The sequence below is a fragment of the Siniperca chuatsi genome, linkage group LG17 (assembly GCF_020085105.1).
Source record: "Siniperca chuatsi isolate FFG_IHB_CAS linkage group LG17, ASM2008510v1, whole genome shotgun sequence".
Classification (NCBI taxonomy): domain Eukaryota; kingdom Metazoa; phylum Chordata; class Actinopteri; order Centrarchiformes; family Sinipercidae; genus Siniperca; species Siniperca chuatsi.
In genome coordinates, this window is record NC_058058.1 from 9672907 (window position 1) to 9693023 (window position 20117).

General features: G+C 36.2%; 2 protein-coding genes across 6 annotated transcripts; one reads left to right on the plus strand and one right to left on the minus strand.

Annotated features, from left to right (window-relative positions):
- Positions 1 to 94: 94 nt before the first annotated feature.
- On the minus strand, positions 95 to 9445 carry LOC122863850 (transmembrane protein 268). Of its 5 annotated transcripts, none has more exons than XM_044170647.1 (10): positions 9181 to 9445; positions 9018 to 9057; positions 6776 to 6908; positions 5137 to 5231; positions 4915 to 5022; positions 3669 to 3821; positions 3419 to 3556; positions 2453 to 2542; positions 1977 to 2195; positions 95 to 733 (listed from the first exon to the last, which is right to left on the minus strand). In XM_044170647.1, the coding sequence occupies exons 3-10, from the start codon at positions 6888 to 6890 to the stop codon at positions 566 to 568; spliced, it is 1086 nt and encodes a 361-aa protein (XP_044026582.1). In that variant the 5' UTR covers positions 6891 to 6908; positions 9018 to 9057; positions 9181 to 9445; the 3' UTR covers positions 95 to 565. The 5 variants fall into 5 exon arrangements, with proteins under 5 accessions (XP_044026582.1, XP_044026583.1, XP_044026585.1 ...); XM_044170648.1 differs by having other exon boundaries at positions 9000 to 9057; XM_044170650.1 differs by lacking the exon at positions 9018 to 9057.
- A 1795-nt stretch (positions 9446 to 11240) lies between these two features.
- neu1 (neuraminidase 1) lies at positions 11241 to 19305 on the plus strand. Its single transcript, XM_044170662.1, has 7 exons — positions 11241 to 11493; positions 12285 to 12474; positions 13928 to 14190; positions 16042 to 16224; positions 17040 to 17259; positions 17789 to 18025; positions 18189 to 19305. Exons 1-6 carry the CDS (start codon positions 11407 to 11409, stop codon positions 18007 to 18009), a joined length of 1164 nt encoding a protein of 387 aa, XP_044026597.1. The 5' UTR covers positions 11241 to 11406; the 3' UTR covers positions 18010 to 18025; positions 18189 to 19305.
- Positions 19306 to 20117: the final 812 nt, after the last annotated feature.

Genomic DNA, 20117 nt, shown 5'->3' on the forward strand with positions numbered 1-20117 from the left:
ACTTCATTACAAGTAAAAGTCCTGCATTCAAAGTAAATGTACTCAGTTACTTTCCACCACCTACAGTTCAACCACAAAGACAAATACTGTAGAATCAAATTGCAAGAATCAATATTTATATATTTGTGTATATAAATAATTTAAACAGCAGTTACTAAGGCTGTAATTGTCATGTGTACAAGAGTACAAATATTGTTTTACAGCAGCTGGAATAGACCTCAGTGTGTTCTCGGTGTGACAGCATTTGGCAGGATGCAGAAATTGTTGGGACCAAATGGACAAAGATCCAGGTGGTGCAAACACAGAGCTGGCATGAAAACAGTAGCATAAGTACAGTAGCCTGCAGGCTGGAGCAACCGCCTTAAAAACAGAGAAATCAAGAGTCTGAAGCTCCAAACAGGTCCTTCATGTGATCAAAATGTCCTTAAACATGTAGCCTAATCCATGTTTGCTCCCACATATTAGTTTGTCTGTTCATGGGTGCGAAGCACAGGTCTTTTTTAAAAAACAGTGTAGTCCACCAGTTCCATGTACCAGCTTCCTGATTTGACACTGGTCGGCCCTGTTATAGAAGGATCTTCTTTTTAATGTACTGGCAGAGGCAGAGAGGGGCAGTGGTGCAGTGATTCCTCCTGGGACGTAGGTGGTGGTTTGATGGTCCTGACAGCCTCTCCGACACCAGTAGCTTCACATAAGCTGCGCTGTAGGTCATCAGAAGCTGGTAGGCTTTAGCCTGCAAAAAAGTACATTGACACGGTAACGCTTTAGATTATGGCCTGCAACATACAGCATAATTCTTCCCAATTTACAGTGTAATGTTTTATACTAACGGTGTACCAGTGCGGTATGTACCTATACATACGTGGAGGTACAAAGGGAACAAGATGTGAAGTTAGGGAATAAGGGGGTAACAATCTGGGTACCTGTTAGCTAATGAATACCTTGCTCTTTTGTACATGTTTGAAGATTTTAAGTCTTTTTCTTCAAGAACACAAGTGTTTGTTTGCATCCCAAGACCACTATACTTTTAGACTTATTTAATTATAATCTTGGAAACTCTTGGAAACTGGTTAAGACTTAATTTGCATTACAAGTAGGAAATCCGTCTGCCTCCAAGTCCATCTCTGAATGTTTTGTTTTATTTGCTTATTTTATAAAGTGACTTAAGGTAGTATGATGGCTGGAGTTTCTTCTTTCTAATAAAAAAGATGAATGGGTCACTGAAAAAGCTGCTAACTCATGCAAAACATTAAAATTTTTGCAATTGCAAAACGATGGTTCAAATATAAACAATAAAAATACCTGTTATTTCTAAATACATTTAAAAATGCTGAAAAGCACAAAATAAACCGTAACAGTAATTTTAGCCTCAAAATATTGATATGGCCTTTTAAAAGCCAAACACTGTTTCTATATATAAAACTAAACCATAAACCATCGTCTCATAGAATAATTTGTTCACGTTTTGATAGTGTGCGTGAATGCTACCATTTATGATGCTCTGATTCTGCCATTCATATGAATTACAGCTTTAGAGATACTGGATTTTAGAGGCTACAACCAATATAGTTTTGAGAAAATAAAAATCTGATAATGGTATTTAATAGTAAATTACTATATCCAGTAACTTTTGTTTCTAACTGACTAACTCACAATAAAGTCACTAACTAACTAACTAGGTAACTAATATCACTAAAAACTAAATTATTCAAAATAACAGCATTAAATAAAAACACAAATAAAGCAAAACTATGTTGTACTTGAATTAAAAAAAATCTAGTCTAGAAGTCATAAAAATCATAAACCATAAAAACCTTAAAAACATGTATTGATGCAGTTTACATGCACTGCTATTTATTTTTTACATATCTGCTAAATCTGATGTATCTATAATGAAACAATACTGGTGATATATAGGTCAGGCTCTAATATAAATTGTGGGAACAAAGAAGTCTTGCAGCATCATGTCTTTTTACCTGAGCAGGTAGCGATGCATCAGGAATGAGGCTGTAGTTGGTGTTGAGTTTGGCGTCCTCCCGCTGGCTAGTTGAGGTACTGCAGCCCGTCTCCTCATTTCTCAGCAGAGGCCTTTGTTCATCTGAGCTCTCCTCCACATCTGACTGACTGACCTCGGGGTCGACAGCCGTGACCTCAGTCACAAGGACGAGGTGGGACATCTTCCTCTTCAGTTTGTTCTGAAGAAAGTGTGACATCAATTAGATCATTTTAACTTCCTCCACATTGCGAGAATGGGAAGCTATGAAACGTGATGCTATCCTTTAGACTAAGACTAACTTTCTGTTTGCCCTAAGTCCAGAAATAAATATCTTTTCAACAGCCCCTAGAATTATGTTTCTATTGATTTTGAGGGAGGACTAACATGGGCGCACAAGAAAAATCAATAAAGCAGCAGGAGAACAAACAGAGAGCCAGATGTACTCGACTCACTCACCTGGGTGTCATTTGCCACAAAGCTGTGCTCCTCTAAAGTTTCAGTCAGTGCCCTCAGACAGCGGGACATGTCCCAATACACAAAGTACAGCTGCAGAGAGTTACAGAGAGATAAATACAGGAGCATTAGTGGCTGTCAAAGCAAAATTATTCAATTTGTTGTTCATTACTAATGTACTAGTCTTGTTCCAGACCGCTAAATCACCACCCACATCTCAAATTGTGGTGAGTTTTATTACAAGAACATTTGTATTGATCACATAAAGCTCATTACACCTACATGATTAGTGGAGATGCACGCCAGTACAAGCCATATATGGTATTATCATCCCATGTGAGCAGATTTCTTTGCACTGTTCAAATGGAATCTTTCCTTTTTTCAAAAATCTGTTTTTATTTTGGGTGTTTATACTATACTACTTTTATCTATTTATCAAACCCACACAACTTTATTTTACATTCTAGTGGAGATCCCAAAGTTTCAAAAGATACCAAATATGTCAGAATAAATTTTGGGGAAATGTCTATGAAGTGAAGACTTTCTGATGTATGGTGCAGCTATAAATTATGGCATACTGGATTTGAATATTTTACTACTTTCTACTGTTTTTTAGACCAATAGAAAGCTACTAGTGTGTATTTGCTTTGTCATTGTTGTGTTGTTATGCCTGCTGATATGTTGTTTTAATTGTCATCTTGTTGTGTCATTAACCACATGGTTTTGCTGCATCATTCCTCTGTCTTCTTGTTTTATTATTCTCTGTGTCATACTGTTCTCCCTATCATCTTTATGTTGCTCTCTCACGCCACAAAAAGATTAAACTAAGAAACGAGACAACCGCAGGAGTCTCACACACTAACAGCTGTGTATCAGCCTAAATGACATCCAACAACAGTAGACATGGACAACTGTATTGTACAAAGAAGTTAGTACACTTTTGGCACATATGGAAGCTCATATTCTCACAGTTTCAGTTGATTTTATAAGAACAACCTGCATGTTTCCACTGCAGTTCTTCACCCAGTCGGCCACGGCCACCAGCAGCTTGTGTTTCACCATCCTCTCATTCACCTGGATTAACCGAATGTCTAAGTTCATGTTGATCTGACAGAAACAGACGAAGAAAGAGAATCAATCATTTCACATTTCAGGTTTGTACTTATTACACACTCAAATGTAAGATCGTTAGTATGAACATGTCAGTATTTCCCCTTACGTCCTTGTTACTGTGGTGGAGGATGAAGATGATGGCAGTGGTAAGGAAGATGGAGACCAGACTGACAGAGAGACAGAGGACCCAGTAGTCACTGACAGTGATGTAGAGGTGGAGGGTGGAGAACATGGCACACCACACCACCACATACAGCACCTGGTGGAGGGAGAGGAGAGGTTGTGAATATTAACTAGGATACCAAAAGCATGAAATATTCAGCTGGCAAATAGTACTGATGAAAGAGTTCTACTTTGAAAAAGTGCTTGTTCATTTTCTTGCCAAGAGTTAGATGAGAAGATCGATATCAATCTCATGTTTGTCCATTAACTACTGAGCAGGAGCTAGTTAGCTTAGCTTAAAGACTGAAAGCAACAGACTCTATAAAGTCACTGCAACCAGCCTCTGTTCTTCAAGAACTAGTTTAAGCACATAACTATGTAAAACTTTTCGTCTTTACATTTTTGTTTGTGTGCAGATTAAACAAACAAGATTTAATGTGAGAATTGCTGAGCTTCATATTTTTCAGATATTTTAACCTTTGGACAGAGTCAGGCTTGCTGTTTCCCTTTTTTCCCCTCCAGCTCTGTAGTTGACTCAAAATTGGTGAAAATGGCACAAGTTAACACAAACTGTAGTTTCTAGAGATTCACAGGCAGATACAGTTAACAGCAGTACACAGTAACAGTGTTGTTGTGCTTGTGATATAATGTGATTATTTATCATCATCTTTGAGAATCTTTAAATTTAAAGAAGAGAACTATTTAAATAAGTATGGTGTAGTACTACTCACTCTATGAAAACAGTATAATATCTATTATGGTCTGAGAAAATAACTCCTGAGTGACTATATCGTATTAAATTTTTTAACAGACAGCCTGCGTTACAAACAGGGGGCTTGGAGTTTGAAAGATGTGGGTGTTTATCAGACAGGAAGCGTCTAATGAAAGATACTACTGAGTTGTATTTGAGAAATTGCAGTGTTTTTGCGGACTAACTCAAACTTGGGAATAAAAGGTTGGAAATCTCTGCATCTTCTGCTTCGATTTTGACCATCTGTCTCTTGCAAGTTCTCAAACTTTATGGAAGTATGGAAGTGTAATACTAAATTTGAAGCAAACCAAAAACAGAAAAAAGTATAAATACATGCGGGAGAAATGAAAGAAAAATGGTGAGAGAGTTAAAACTGCAAAGGACTAGGGAGAGAGGCATATGGTCAGAGTAAATAGTTGGTATGATTGGACGATCATACCGGCGCCATTATAAAATGGAAGAGAGCCGAGTTGAAAACCATGTATCTCCTGACTGAGGGAACGTCCAGAGCTGCTTTCAGTGGAGCCTCCATGTCTCTAACTGGAATCTAACAGGAAACAAAATTAGACAAATTAACAACCTGAATTAAACACAGATTAAGATAAAGATGTCTGAATTTTGTACCACAGTAGGTCATTTGCATGTGTGTGTGTGTGCTGACCTGAAAACCATCATTCTCCAGTTTGGCACGGCACAGAGACAGATCAAAGCTGGGGTTTAGCGTTGAACAGCTTGGCATTGCCAGAACACATTGACCTGAGATTGAGAGAGAGAGAGAGAGAGAGAGAGAGAGAGAGAGAAAGAGAAAGAGAAAGCAATCCACGACAGAATCATCATTACATAAATGCTGAAAACAGAAAGGTGACAAGAACCTGCACTCATCTGAAACGCTTTTGTAAAATAAGAAAATGGCAGTCAAATATGAATAACCCCTCAAATCTCACTGACCTAAGGTGGGCTAGTCAGTACAAACTCAAGCTGTGTAGATAAATATTGTTCAAACCTACAGAACATTAAATTCAAAAATTTCCATATATAACAAGTATGTTAGGCTTTGGGGAAATGTGTATAAAATAATGTCCCAGATATCTGATGGACTGGTGCTACCATCCTTCTTTTGTCTTGGATTTAAACGTTTCACTCACTGTAAACATATATATATATATATATATATATATATATATATATATATATATATATATAACTTCAACGAAGAGCTGGAACAAAGCTGATGGAGAATTTACATGTGAGACTGTCAGACAGTGTGGGATAAGATGATTGCCCAAAGCTATGGGGAGCTTTTAGTTAAACAATCTCTCTTTCACATCTGTACATGTCTGTTCACTGGAATCTAAAGCATGTGAACGTGACGTTATGGTGACTACGTGCGGATAATCCTTCTCTAATGCTGTACCGGTACAGTATAGGGTTGGTCATGAGGAAATCTAAAATAACTGATCTGTTATACATTAGTAACACAAACTTAAAGCTATCTGAAACAAGCATCGCAGAACAAAGGTTTATGAACACAGCTGTAACACTTGTAAGCTTTAATGTGACTGGTATTTTGACTGGTGCACATATTTAATACTTTTCTTTAGTTTCTAAAACTGAATTTATTCAGGGTGAAAGTGAAAGTCAGAAAGATGCAATGAAGCCATATGATCTAATAAGTAATAATCCCTGGATGTGATTATTTGGACAATGGTTAGATTGATTAATTAGTCTGTTGGTTTTTTATTAAATATCTGATACCAGCTCGCCAATGCTGTCCACTGCCAATGTGACGGATGGTCTTTGTGTCAAAAGCTACACAAGAAACCAATTTATCACCTGCAACTCAGGTATAAATATTATGAGGTTCCATTTGTGCCAAAACATCTATTGTATATTGCGGACTGGGGCATGTTTTGCATTGACACGAGAAAAAAAACAACAGATATGTGAAACATCAGACATATGCAAATACCAGTAAAATGTAACACAGTGTAGTCACTACATGTAAGGAAATGTGTAAAACAAGAGTACTATACTGTACCTGTATGCTATAAAATACAAAAACAGTATACAACCCCATATAGATATTACCTATCAGCACCTTTAAATACATGTTGTGCAAAATATATGTAGGGTAGCCTACAGTATGTGTATTATTAGCACTGGCCTTCAAAAGATCCATGTTCAAGCAAACTAGTCCAGGTGAGTCGTCCTGATCATCTTATAAAAATGAGAGTAAACGAAAGAGTTTTTTGAGTACAATTTACCAAATAAAAACAAATAAAGAAGCAGAACTCTGTTACCATTTGACCAGTTGGGTCTGTTGTTGTTGGCCTGTGGCTGAACTTTGGTTTGTCTGAGAACATCCACCTCACCCTCCTCCATCACATGGCCAAGTCCGTTCGTGTCCTCCATCATCTCAGAAGTAACCACGTCCTGAAGAAACAGAACATGAGATAACAGCATCTGGGAATAACTTCACTAACAGCTGCTGTCTTACTAAGAACATTTGAAATGGCTAGCTAAAAGTCATGAATAAACAGTTGGACTAGTTAACTAAAAGTAACGGATAAACATTTCAAATAGTTAGCTAACAGCTGAAATAATTAGCCAAAAGTAATGAATAAACAGTTGGACTAATTAGCTAAAAGTAACTAGTTAGCTAGAAGTAATGAATAAACAGTTGGACTAGTTAACTAAAAGTAACGGATAAACATTTCAAATAGTTAGCTAACAGTTGAAATAATTAGCTAAAAGTAATGAATAAACAGTTGGACTAATTAGCTAAAAGTAACTAGTTAGCTAAAAGTAACTAGTTAGCTAAACGTAATGAATAAACAGTTGAAACCGTTAGCTAAAAGTAGCCTAATGAATAAACAGTTTAAATAGTTAACTAAAAGTAATGAATAAACATTTCAAATAGTTAGCTAAAAGTAACAGATAAACATTTCAAATAGTTAGCTAAAAGTAAAGAATAAACAGTTGGACTAGTTAGCTAAAAGTAACTAGTTAGCAAAATGTAATGAATAAACAGTTGGACTAGTTAGCTAAAAGTAACTAGTTAGCTAAATGTAATGAATAAACAGTTGGACAAGTTATCTAAAAGTAATGAATAAACAGTTGAAATAGTTAACTAAAAGTAATGAATAAACAGTTGAAATAGTTAGCTAAAAGTAACAGATAAACATTTCAAATAGTTAGCTAAAAGTAAAGAATAAACAGTTGGACTAGTTAGCTAAAAGTAACTAGTTAGCTAAATGTAATGAATAAACAGTTGGACAAGTTATCTAAAAGTAATGAATAAACAGTTGAAATAGTTAACTGAAAGCAACGGATAAACATTTGAAATAGTGAGCTAAAAGTAATGGATAAACGGTTAAGATGTCCAGCTTCTGTCACTCCAAGAAGTAACCTTTCTGAGTACAAACTTGGCCACAGCAGCCTTAACACAGATAATTAAGAGGCAATTATGCTCTCATTGGATAGATTTAGTTTAGAGGAGAAAATGTAAGTGAATTTACATTTTTATGAGCCTTTAGAGTTGCCAATATCTGTACTGCCTTTAGCGTAAAATGTCCGGAATGTCATGTTTTATCATGGCAGTGTAGCTCAGTCTGTTAACAGAAGATAAGAGGTATCTTAGAGGGACCCTCTACAGCACAACTGTGTTCCTTTCAAAAGGAAGACAAAACGAAAGAAAGACACTAAATAAAAGCTTCTTAAAGACAAAACCAGCTCTCTCTGGGTCTCTTTCCATCTTGCACTCTCGCCTGCCTGCCTGTGACGGAGCTACATTTTAGCACTGAAGTGTGAAAACTCATTATGTGTCAGTTTATCCGCTCAGTCTAAGCTCTTTCTCAGCCCTCTCTTCACACACACAGTCCTCCTCTCTGCCTTTATCTACTCTCTCATTTTCGCTTCCTTTCCTGTAAATAACATCACACTCTTATCTCTGGGCCAATTTATCATTTCCTGCTTACAATGCACCTGCTCAAGAAAAATATATATATATATTGTTCACACATGTGCAAGCAGAAAGCTGTGTCCAAACAGCATTGTCAGTGTTTCACTGCTAGATAGAGGAAACAGCACAGTTGAACTTATCAGTAAAAACTCAGCTTACAATCTGTTATCTTAAAAGTGCATCACGTCTGTTTTCATGTCCATGTGTGTTGTGTTGCACACTGCTGAAGCAAATTTGTTAAATTTACTTTGTGGCTTGTGGCTTCTCTAGGTTGTGTCTATTTCAGGAGCAATTCCTGTAGAAAAATCAATAGCATTTCACAAGATTGTTTTTTCCCCTCAAGTTAAATTGATGCTTGCATGTTGAGCACGGATGCCATACTTATAATAATTCATCTTCAAAAAAGTTTAAATCTTTTTTGCAATTAGAAACTCTCATTTGATGTAGGGACATAGAAAAGGGGAAGCCATGTCACATTTCTTTGTGTGCAAAAGTTCATTTAAAAAGCTTGTAAGTTTGGAGCGCCTTGGTAGCTGAATAGTTAGTCCACAGCATACAATTACCTTTGTTGAATTTCATACCTCTCTCTCTCCCCGTTTCCTGCTACCTCTTCACCTGTCACTATCAAAAAAAACACGCAAAAACTTGTGGGTTTCATTTGAGTAGCTCACCTCTGAGCCTGTGAAGCCTTGAAACCAAAACCAACATAAAAGTCCATATTTCACAAGATCAAACACATCATACCTGTATTTGAGATGAATGTCCATCATGTCAACAAAGCTGTGATGATTGTATTCCCTTCTCAGTCCTATTGTCACATTTGTTTCCAGAGAAAATTTCCACGCATAGGCTATAGTAGAGCCCTTGAAAGCAGCAAGCTATGTCTGACTGCGCATACAGACTATGGCGTTTGTTACTTTCACACTCAAATGTGTCTTAGCAGAGTTTCTGTTCTCTCTCTCTTAGCGTGTGACTCAGATCAGCTCTGCCTCATGACTACAGGAATGTGGTTTGTGGTTCTCAACACAGACAGCACTAGAAAGTTTTTTTTATATGCAGAAGGTAATTAAGAATTCAAACCTCATTTTGGGGTGGGACTTTTGATGTCACTGTGATTGTGTGTCATAGACTAAAGTATGTCTTATAGGTGCAGTGAAATTTTTTTATCTTACTGGCATTTTGGGGAGAGAAGCCAGTTTGTTTTTATTGGCATTGTGTTGCAGCTTTACTGCCACACATAAACTCATTAGGTCCAAGGATAGTTGTGGATCAGTACACAAATGTTTCCTTTACTGTACTTGTGAAGACACTGATCTACTGTATATCAATTATTTTGAGTAGCATAAAGGGAACTACAAAACTATATCTCGTTATACAACCCTGTGTTGTAAAATTATCAATAAATCTATCTTATATTGGGGGGGGGGTGATATGCAACAAAGGCTGGAATTTGACAGCTGTTACACAGTATGTGTCTCGTCTAGACCACCTGGATGCTCCTCTGTTCATGTTTTATATGAAACCGAACTTTTTTGATATAGTTTTGCTTTTACCTAGGCTTTTCTGTCATTGTTCGTGTGTCTCTCTGTTTATGTATCTATGTTTTGAACTTTTTTCTGCAGTTTTTTCACACTGTACAACACATTGTATTGCTTTAGATATAGATAGATAGATAGATAGATAGATAGATAGATAGATAGATAGATAGATAGATAGATAGATAGATAGATAGATAGATAGATAGATAGATAGATATACTTTTGTTTATATGTGAGACTTCGTTTTTTGTTTCTTATTGCTATATTTGATTTCAATTCAATTCAATTGACAATTAAGATACTTTTGGACTGATTTGAAATTTAAATTCAATATGAAATATATTTTTAACAATGGTGTTATTCTACAACTAAAGTGACTCAGAATAGTTTAAACTGCACCACAATACTGCACAACTGTACAGCAGTACTTGATACTGTAATACTGTGGGTGTTTTAGGAAACTTTTGCCCTTGTGTGGATAAAAGTAGTAAGTGTATTTAGCATAATGCTCTAAATAAAGAACATGACATGAATTACATGCGTAAATGAACTGAACTTAATAACACATAGTCTAGATTGCATTTGTCTGCTGACAGCATTTATCCATGCTTACAGTAAAAAGTGGAAATCAATTTTTTCCACCTCATATACATGAAGTATGTGCAACAATATTAGATGTGAACATTTTATCACAAGGTTTGTTATTTAGCTTATGTATATTTATGTACATTAATAGTTTTTTTATTGAAATGTAACAACAAACATCTAAACATCCTTCAGCAGCTGCATAAGGTTTTATTATTATGCATACTTACATCATTCCAAATTATATAAAATAGCCAATACAACTAATTATAACTATTTAAAAAAGATGATTATAAAAATACAAAATGAATACAAAGTAGGCTAAATAATAAAAAACAATTCTTGCTTTGTCAAAACATTATTAATTAAATAAGTTTGCATTTGTCATAACAAACGTGTATAAAAACTGTGTAAATGGCAGTTAAAATCAAATATTATAATATGAAATAATATAAAGGACAAAAGCAGTAAAGGAGAAAAAGCAAAAATCTATAATAAATATAATAAAATACATAAATACCGTAAAATAAAGACAAACTGCAATAACATCATTTGATTGTGTAAATACTATTAAAAAAATAATGATTCAATATTGTACAACATTAATATTCTGTATATTTTTGTGTGCAACATTAACAGTTTCCTCTTTTATTTTGGCGTGTGACGGTAGTCACGTGACCTCCCACCTTGGTCATATGACTAGATCGAGCGCTGCTAAAGAGAGCATTTCCGCCTTTATCTCTCTGTCTGTTTATGTTTCTGTCGATTTATTTCCAAACTCATCTCTGTAGTTTAATGTTAACTCTCTGTCGGAATAACGAAGACGGCCTCAGCACGTGGATCTAACATGGAAACAGGAAGCCGGCTCTCTGCACTCTCGTTGCTTCTCTCCGCTGTGTTGTCTCCTTGTGTGTGTCTCATCAGCCCTGAACAGGTACAGCAAACTGCCATTAGGACAAACATATCATATAAACACGTTACAACACAATGCAGTAGCTCTGCTGTAGGTACACGTGTTGCTGAAGCTGGTGATGTTTTAGTTTAGTGATACCACGCTATAGAACTATTCAATTACAAGTACAAAAGTATTATCAGCAAAATGTACTCAAAGTATCAAAAATTTAAGTATTCGTTTGTCAGAATGAGCTCTATTATTCTTATTACTTAGTACTTTATTACCTATATTATAGCTGGTTGAGGTGGAGCTACTTTTAAATGCTCTATATACTTTGGGGTAGTTAAATCTATAATACAGCATCATATTTTATAAACTGATGTTTTGTTCATAAATCTTGATCTGAAAAGAAATTAGTAACTAAAGCTGTCAAGTAAATGTAGTGGAGTAAAAAGTACAATATTTGCCTCTAATATGAAGTGGAGTAGAAGAATAAAGTAGCATGAAATGAAAATACTGAAGTAAAGTACAAGTTCCTCAAAATTGTACTTAAGTATAGTACTTGAGTAAATGTACTCAGTTGCTTCCACCGTTTATAGTAAGGAAAAATAAGCTTATGCAGCCTTGTGGTTGGGATTTGGCCATGAACAGATCAAATATGCTTCCTGAACCGAAAGTATCATCACCTGCTTGCGTCACCTGACACCTGATGCAAACCAGTTCTGCCTGCAGAAACTTGAAATGCCTTTCCCTTTCCCTTTGTCAGCCTGTCTGTCTCTTCCTCCACTCCCTGTCTTCATTTTTCTTTCCTGTCTTTCTTTGCGGTCCAGATCGACCCTCTGCTGTATGAGGAGCAGCTGCTGTGGGTGAGCGGAGCCCAGGGGCAGGTGAGCATCTACAGGATCCCGCTGCTCACCTTCACCCCCAAAGGAAGCCTGCTGGCTTTTGCAGAGGGCAGGAAGACGTCGTCCAGCGACGTGGGAGCAAAGTTCATCGCACTGCGGCGGTCCACAGACAAAGGCAGGACGACCACCAGACAGTCATGCAATCAGAAACAATTAGATACACACACAGCCTGTAAACACACACACACACAGACACACTAACAGAGTGGTTACAAGTCTGCAGGGATATATTACCACAGTCACAAATGGAGGGAAAAATTCAACAGTTAACAATCACTTAACCGTAGTTTTCTGGTTTCTTTTGTGACATAAAGAGTCAAACAAGACAAGAAACATCATCAAACAGTCAATCTCAACTTTAACTATCTTAATTCATTTTACAACTTTTCAATTAATATGCTGTATTTAAATTTTTTGTTGGTTATCGTGAGAAACACAAAAGTAAAGAAACAACAACAAAATCTTATCACACGGTCCAGTTATACTTTATACAGTTTATGCTTTCAGCCACATCTTGTGGCCTTCATCAGTGAGCAAACCAAGTAAATGGACCTTGTGATAAGATTTTTTTTTTTAAATCAAATTGCTATTTCCAAGGTGAAGAATAAACCTTCAAGCTCAACATACAGAAACTTACATGAGCTCAAATACAGGAAATGAACTGTCAAACTTCCTTAAAGACTACACAGACTTCAAGCAGTTATTGTATTCAGAACATTACTTTGAGGAATACAAACATAAATCTACAAAATAATGTTTCTCATTTACCAGGAGATGTTCTTAAATATTAGATGTGTTAAACACAGTGGTAGAAGAACCCAAATAAAATACACTCTAAAATTGTCAAAACTGTGATTAAAATCAGAAAATGTCTCATCAAAGAATAACTAAAGAAGAATATAAATTTGTGCACAAATTTGATGCCAGCTTTCAGTACTTGACAGTTGTTAATTCTCTGTCTTACGGACACATTGAGTCAAACCAGTGCTGAGGTTTAATAGCTAGCCCTAAGGTTAAAGTTTATGTTATAATATAGTTAAACAGAAATAAGTTTCTTCGGGACCAGAGTATAAAACTCAATAAAGCATGACCTTTAGACAAAACATAAGCATCAGGACAAAAACACAAAATATTTACATTTACATTTAGTCATTTGATGGATGCTTTTGTCTGAATTGACATATGTAATATGTATAAAAATGAGTCGGTGCATTATTTTAGTGGCATTACTGAAAGGATTTTACATGTGTACACATTTGAATCTGTACATTTTGCGACACAAAAAGTAAAACAACTTGATGAGACAAACTCATATATATATACACACATTAATTACTGTAAAACAAATGGCTTGAAGCTCAATCTTATAGCAAAATGTGCACAAAAGTAGGAACAGAAAGAAACAAAAACAGAATTTGAGGTTGAAAACTGATGTGACTTGTTGTGGTCTAAAATACTTCATATCATGTATTTTTTAGAAAAAGTCTGAAGTAAAATGATGGAATTTGGTGTAAAAGTAGTCAGAAGTAGTGTCTGAATCCTGTCCTGTTCCTCCTCCATCCCTGCAGGAGCCACCTGGTCCCCGACCACCTTTATTGTCGATGATGGATTGAAGCTGGATGGCCTGAACCTGGGCTCGGTGGTGGTGGACGAGGAAGTGGGCTCCGTGATTCTGATCTACAGTATCTGCTTCCACCTCTATCAATGCTACCCGTCCAGCACCATGATGGTGGAGAGCTTTGATGACGGCCTCAGCTGGAGCATGCCCAGAAACCTCTCGGTCCAGCTCGGAGTCAAAAACTTTGCCGCGGGTCCGGGCTTCGGCATCCAGGTGAGAGAACGATGTCTGAACTGTTTTCTAGTTGTAAAGTGAGACACAATTGCAAGCTAAATTACCTTTATGCTGCGTTCATGTCACATTGGTTTTACTGTGATTATAAGCTACTGACAGGTTAGTCATTTATGTCACATGCTACTGGTGATTACAGCTGTTAAAGTGAGATTTTGAAGGCAGAAATCTGAAGTAACATTAAGTCACAATATCCTTATCTACCCCCTGCAGGGATATTATGATCATCTTTTGCTACGGGGTTGTAAAAATCAATGGGGTAATTATGTTATAGAAAGCGTTAGATATAATTTAGTGATTGAATTTGATTGATCCTGATGAACAAATGCATTTTTAAATTGCTTTATTTTTTATTTTTTTACTTCATGAAGGAAGGAGGGAGGAAGTGTATTTTGTACATCAAATGTACTACATTATTCTGTCCAAATTAAAGAAGTGAAAACTAACTTCAGGCTCACCACATGTTTTTCTGTAAAACTGGTCAGTGTAACAAGTGGGTTGATGAAACCAGCTCATGAACTGTTTGTTGGAAAATAAATTTAATTGACTGAAATGGACTTAATCACAGTCAGAAACACTGCTACAAACTCAGGTGGGTCCTTTAATGCCAATTAGCAGCATTTGTCAGCTATAAAAGAGATCTGGGAATCAGATTTGGCCGTTTTTTGAGGCCAACAGAACAAATAATCTGCACCTATAGTAATATTGTAGGCACACTAAGTCTAAAAACTTGACAAAATATGCCAACGTCAAACAAACTGTATCCCCAAGGAGGAACAGCAGTCACAAGTTGAAACTAACAGGTACATGATGTACACTTACAGTATATACTAGAGGACTGACAAATGCTGCTGTAGTTGGCATGAAAGCTAATATGAAACATTTTTTTCCAGTGTTTGCAGTGGTGATTAAATCATACTTTTTATATGGAATTTTAATGTTAATTTTGTCTGTCTTTGTCTATGAATTAGTCAGACTGATATTGTAGAGTCTGTATTATTGATATTGACTCATCACAGATATATTGATATTGATGTGCTGTATATGAAAAAAAATCTGTGCATAATGCAAAAAAAGTGCTTGAGATCATTAAACTGTTACATTATACAGCTTCCCCGCACCACTATAATTAGTTAATTAATTACTTGTTTATCTATAAAATCAATTCTGTAAAGTTCCAACAGATCACTATAAGTAAGTACTAATAGGATGATGGTATATTTACATAATAATGCTAAACTTTGTTAGTATTAAACCTGTTAAACCTGCAAAATGTATACAGTGGTTATTTGTGTTAGTCCAGATTGCCTCTCCAAATGTGTGCCTTGTTAAATTGCACCATATAAATAGAATAAATTGGACGTGGAGCTTTATTTTTGCACGGTGACTGCATTGACATTTGAAATGTTTGCAGCAACAGAATCATTATATAATTGGAGGAGAGTTGTCATTGTGCAGATTAGTTGCTTATCCCTCCTCCACAGTCTGAGTTGAGCATCTGTGTAGCTATTATGAGCTATTATGTTTGTGGACATCCATGGCAGTTTTTAGGAAACTAAACCTTCTGTCGGACTGCAGCAGATCAGCCACTCTGGATAATTATTATGGTTTGTTTCATGAGCTATTGATGTCTTTGCAGCTAGAACATTACTTTCAACTACTTTTTTAAATTTTCTGTGGTCAGTAAATCTATTCTCTTTTGTTTTTATTTTGAGATCATATGGACATCATTTTCAGAAATAGATGTAGTTTTTGTCAAATTTGCCCTTTATGTTTGTACCTTTTTGTTTATTGTGTGCTGAGTCTACATCTTTTGGTGTCTTTGTACTACAGAAGCGCTACAATCCAGCTAAGGGGAGGTTGGTGGTGTGTGGTCATGGTACATTGGAGGGAGACGGAGTTTTCTGCATCCTGAGTGATGACCACGGACTTAACTGGTACAACGGTGCCGCACTGAAAAGCATCCCGTACAACCAGAAGAAGAGACCACAGGACTTCAACCCTGACGAGTGCCAGGTACGCTTGCTGCTGTTTGTGAATCACGCCGTGATGATCACATGTGTGGCATTTTAACAGCAGACATTTTATTAATAGAAGAAAATATTTTTCAAAAAGCTCTGATAACCCCACTGCACACTGCCCGTCCAGCACCAAACTGCAGACAGACAAAGTTAGCAACTAGTTGATGAAGACATTTTCTAGCAGTTAAAAGAGGAGTTGGAGCAAGTGGTCAAAAACAAAAACAAAGCTAAGTCATTCTGTCAGTTGGACAGAAATATGACTCTAAATGAATGCTAATCTGTCAGCTTGTTGTGGAGTTCCTCTGCCCTCTAGTGGCCAAAAACATGCAGCTGTGTATATTTTAAAACACCTGGCAGTAATCTGAACCGTTGTGTGATGATACCAAGGTGTCATAATTAATCAAATACCAGTTAATGAATGTTTAATTTTTAATTATTTTTTATTTGAAAAGGGACAATGTACATTAATCAACATTCAAACAAATGTAAATGCACCCGAGTTAGCTCAAAGGCTAGTTTTCATTGGCAGTCCCTTTGCCTGATGTTGTTAGGCATCCTAGAATAATAAAAATAGTACAGTAGTTAAAAACGTGGTAAGAAGCATGTACAATACAGTTAAACAGTACAGTCATGTTAAAGGTGAATAAAAATAGCATCGGTGTGGACATTGCTGGTTCTCAATAAGCCATTTCTTAACAATACACTTAAATGAATAATGTGTTTAACATCACTCCCTCTGACACCTTTTAAATCACAGAGCATCAGACACTGTCAAACTAAACCCTTTCCTCCCTCTCTGCCCCTCTCCAGCCGTTTGAGATGATGGACGGAAGCATCGTCATCAACGTGCGGAACCAGAACAACTACCACTGTCGGTGTCGTGTGGTGGTACGCAGCAGTGACGGTGGATTGTCCCTGCCCATAGATGATCTGTACTTTGACTACACGCTGGTGGATCCTGTAGTAGCAGCTGGAGCTCTGCAGAAAGACGGGGTGCTCTACTTCACCAACCCATCCAATGAGCAACACAGTAAGAACCACAGTCTTTTCTTCCTTCCTAACTTTAGTCATTGATGCCCAGTAGTAGAAGTAAAAGTAGTAAAATCATTCTGTAAAAATACTCTGTTACAAATAGAAGTCCTGCATTCAAGTAAATGCATAAAAGTATTATCAGCAAGATGTACTCAATCTATCACAAGTAAACATATTTGCTGGATAGAGTGACCCCTTTCAGAATGTTTTCTTATTATGGATATTATATTTTTGGAATATTATTACTGATATATTAACACAAAAATTCAACCATTTACCATTTAATCTATAACAATGCATCATATTTTGCAACTTTTTTATGTTATATCTTAATATGTAAATGGAGTGGAGTTAAAAGTACAATATTTGCTGCTGAAATATAGTGGAGCAGAAGTATATAGTAGCTTAAAATGGAAATACTCAAGTAAAGCACCTCAAAATTTCAAGTACGGTACTTGAGTGAATGTATTGAGTTACTTAAGGTCTGTGTTAAAGGAGATCAGTGAATCTTGCATTGTCCCCCTCAGGAGTTAACCTGACCTTACGTTGGTCAGTGACCAATGGCACATCTTGGGAGAATAAAGCTGTGCAGATATGGGCGGGGCCAAGCGGGTACTCCTGCATCACATCACTGGACAGCGGTTCGTCAGAGGACCGGAAGTACATCTTTGTCATCTATGAGAAGGGCCACAAGGACTATTACGAGACTATCTCGTTCGCCAAGATCCACCTGTATGGTGGCCGGTAGAGCATGTGAGAGGGAGGTAAGCAGGAGAGCATCAAGTTATTAACATCAACAGTTAAACATGAGGTCCGATGCATGCAAACTGATTTGTACAGATTTTTACAGAAAATTTGAACAGATTTGGTAGATAAAATCTCTGAGCATGACTCCTGTTTTAATTTCACCTTGTGTTTGTTTCCCAGATTCAAATGTTGGAGGGAAAGGGAAACAGGAAGATTACTCAGGAAGAACATAAGAGACTTTTAAAACTCACTTTATGGGAAAATAGCACTCAGCACCATGAATGTCAGTTTCAAACCAATGTATATATACAATTACAATACAATTGTCTCCTCTTTTATCTTTCTCTTCTCTAGAATTCTCACAATTGATTAAATCGCAAGTCTCATGTCCATTTTTCTGTGTTCAGATATGCCACAAAGTGTGTGTTTTTGCTAAAAGATTTACACAGCCACAATATTTTGTGAGTCCCCTGTTCTTAGACGAAAGAAAATATGACCAAGCAAGGGACAGTTTTGGAGAAAAGAAATGTTGAAGATTATTTTTCCCAAGTACACTTGTTTCCAAGCAACTTAAACCATACTGTCATGTAAATATCATCTGTTTTGACAACAAGTATTACAGTAAATGATGATGATGATGATAACACCATACTAAAGTATCATATCACATTCTCAGGCTAATGACTTTCAGCGGTATTGTCAGGGTCTCATCAAATGAATATGGTGTTAATGCAATATAGATTTTAAGCACCTCTGGCATAGATCACCTATCACTGATTAATTTCACAAACTGTTAGATTCAAATCTTATATGGGTCTGTGCTTGTAAATATAATGAGAAATGTTTTGTCTTTATCAAGATGCGAGTGTGCCCTGAATACATGCTGACTGAAATTGGTTCTGCCTTTGTAAAACCAGAAATTGTGTAAAATAATATAAATAGCCTTTTGTTGCGAGACTGCACTTGAATGCTATTTCCAATTTGGGCTTGAGTGGTTTGAGAAAAACAATACTTATAATAAAAAAAAATTGGTATGTGTGTGTGATTGAATGTGAGCGTGAAGCGATAAGTACATAATGTAGCCAGAGCATCCTCTTTTGCACTTGTGCAGAATGTACTCTGATATTTTGTAATCAGTCTGAACTCTACTCGACTCAGAATTTGGATATTTTATTTTAAAATCAAGTGTCCATTTATGCCCTGTATTTCCAGCATTGTACACAGGGTTACATTGTTTTCAGGCAGGACATTATCTGATCTGTACTGATCTATAGAATAAATACATGATTTCTAACAATTGTATACCTGTTTATTTGTTGTGGGCACAGCTGAGCTGATTTTCAGTGTCATTCATGATTTATGCAAAGACATCTTAGAATTTTCTTCCTGAGCAGCAAAAATGGCATGAATTCATGCCTTTTCTCATCAAAGACCCAGACAAGTGCTTTATGTCAGTGATTACAACACAACAGAAGAAAATGGCTTGATTTAAACCAGGGTTGAAGAAAGAATATCTGAAATTTACAAGTGACAAATCTGCACTGACTTTATGTTAGTCTCACTCTACTGGTGTATTTTCCCTGCATGTCTCTGTGATATAACTTTATAAATGTTTACTGAAGGTTCTCCTGTGAAGAAGAATTTACATTTGTTTTTATTTACCCACTTTTACTTAAGAAATATTATTTTGGAATACAGAATTAAAATGAATGTGCTGATTATTCCAAAATAAACAGTTGTTAGGATATTGGTTATGTCCATATATGAGACCATAAGATTTGGATTAAAGTAAAGGAAGATCTTTATGATTTTTACAGTTAACTTTCAACAGTGGGTCTTAGATCCAAAGAAAATCAATTGTCTTGCGCATCAACAAATACAAAAAAATGCAGCATTATGTGACCTGAGATACCTTTAATGCTCTTTCCTTTATAAGTAAATTTCTCTGCAGCCTTTGAGTAAGTTTTTCTTTGCTTGCATAAATATAAAATTGATGTTTAAAAAGTATCTTCCATCTTCATTCCTCATAATTGTAATACCTAATTATGACACCTCTGATTGGTACCCAAAAACAGTGGATAAATTACATTTTTAGTGAGAGCAGTCTAC

Coding starts and splice junctions, on each gene's coding strand:
- LOC122863850 (XM_044170650.1), bottom strand. CDS start 6,890: ATGATGGAGGACACGAACGGACTTGGCCATGTGATGGAGGAGGGTGAG. Junction 3,822..4,914: donor TCCATTTTATAATGGCGCCG/GTATGATCGTCC, acceptor TCCCTCCACCAG/GTGCTGTATGTGGTGGTGTG. Junction 734..1,976: donor ATGCATCGCTACCTGCTCAG/GTAAAAAGACAT, acceptor ACTTTTTTGCAG/GCTAAAGCCTACCAGCTTCT.
- neu1 (XM_044170662.1), top strand. CDS start 11,407: ATGGAAACAGGAAGCCGGCTCTCTGCACTCTCGTTGCTTCTCTCCGCT. Junction 14,191..16,041: donor GTCCGGGCTTCGGCATCCAG/GTGAGAGAACGA, acceptor TTTGTACTACAG/AAGCGCTACAATCCAGCTAA. Junction 17,260..17,788: donor CCCATCCAATGAGCAACACA/GTAAGAACCACA, acceptor TGTCCCCCTCAG/GAGTTAACCTGACCTTACGT.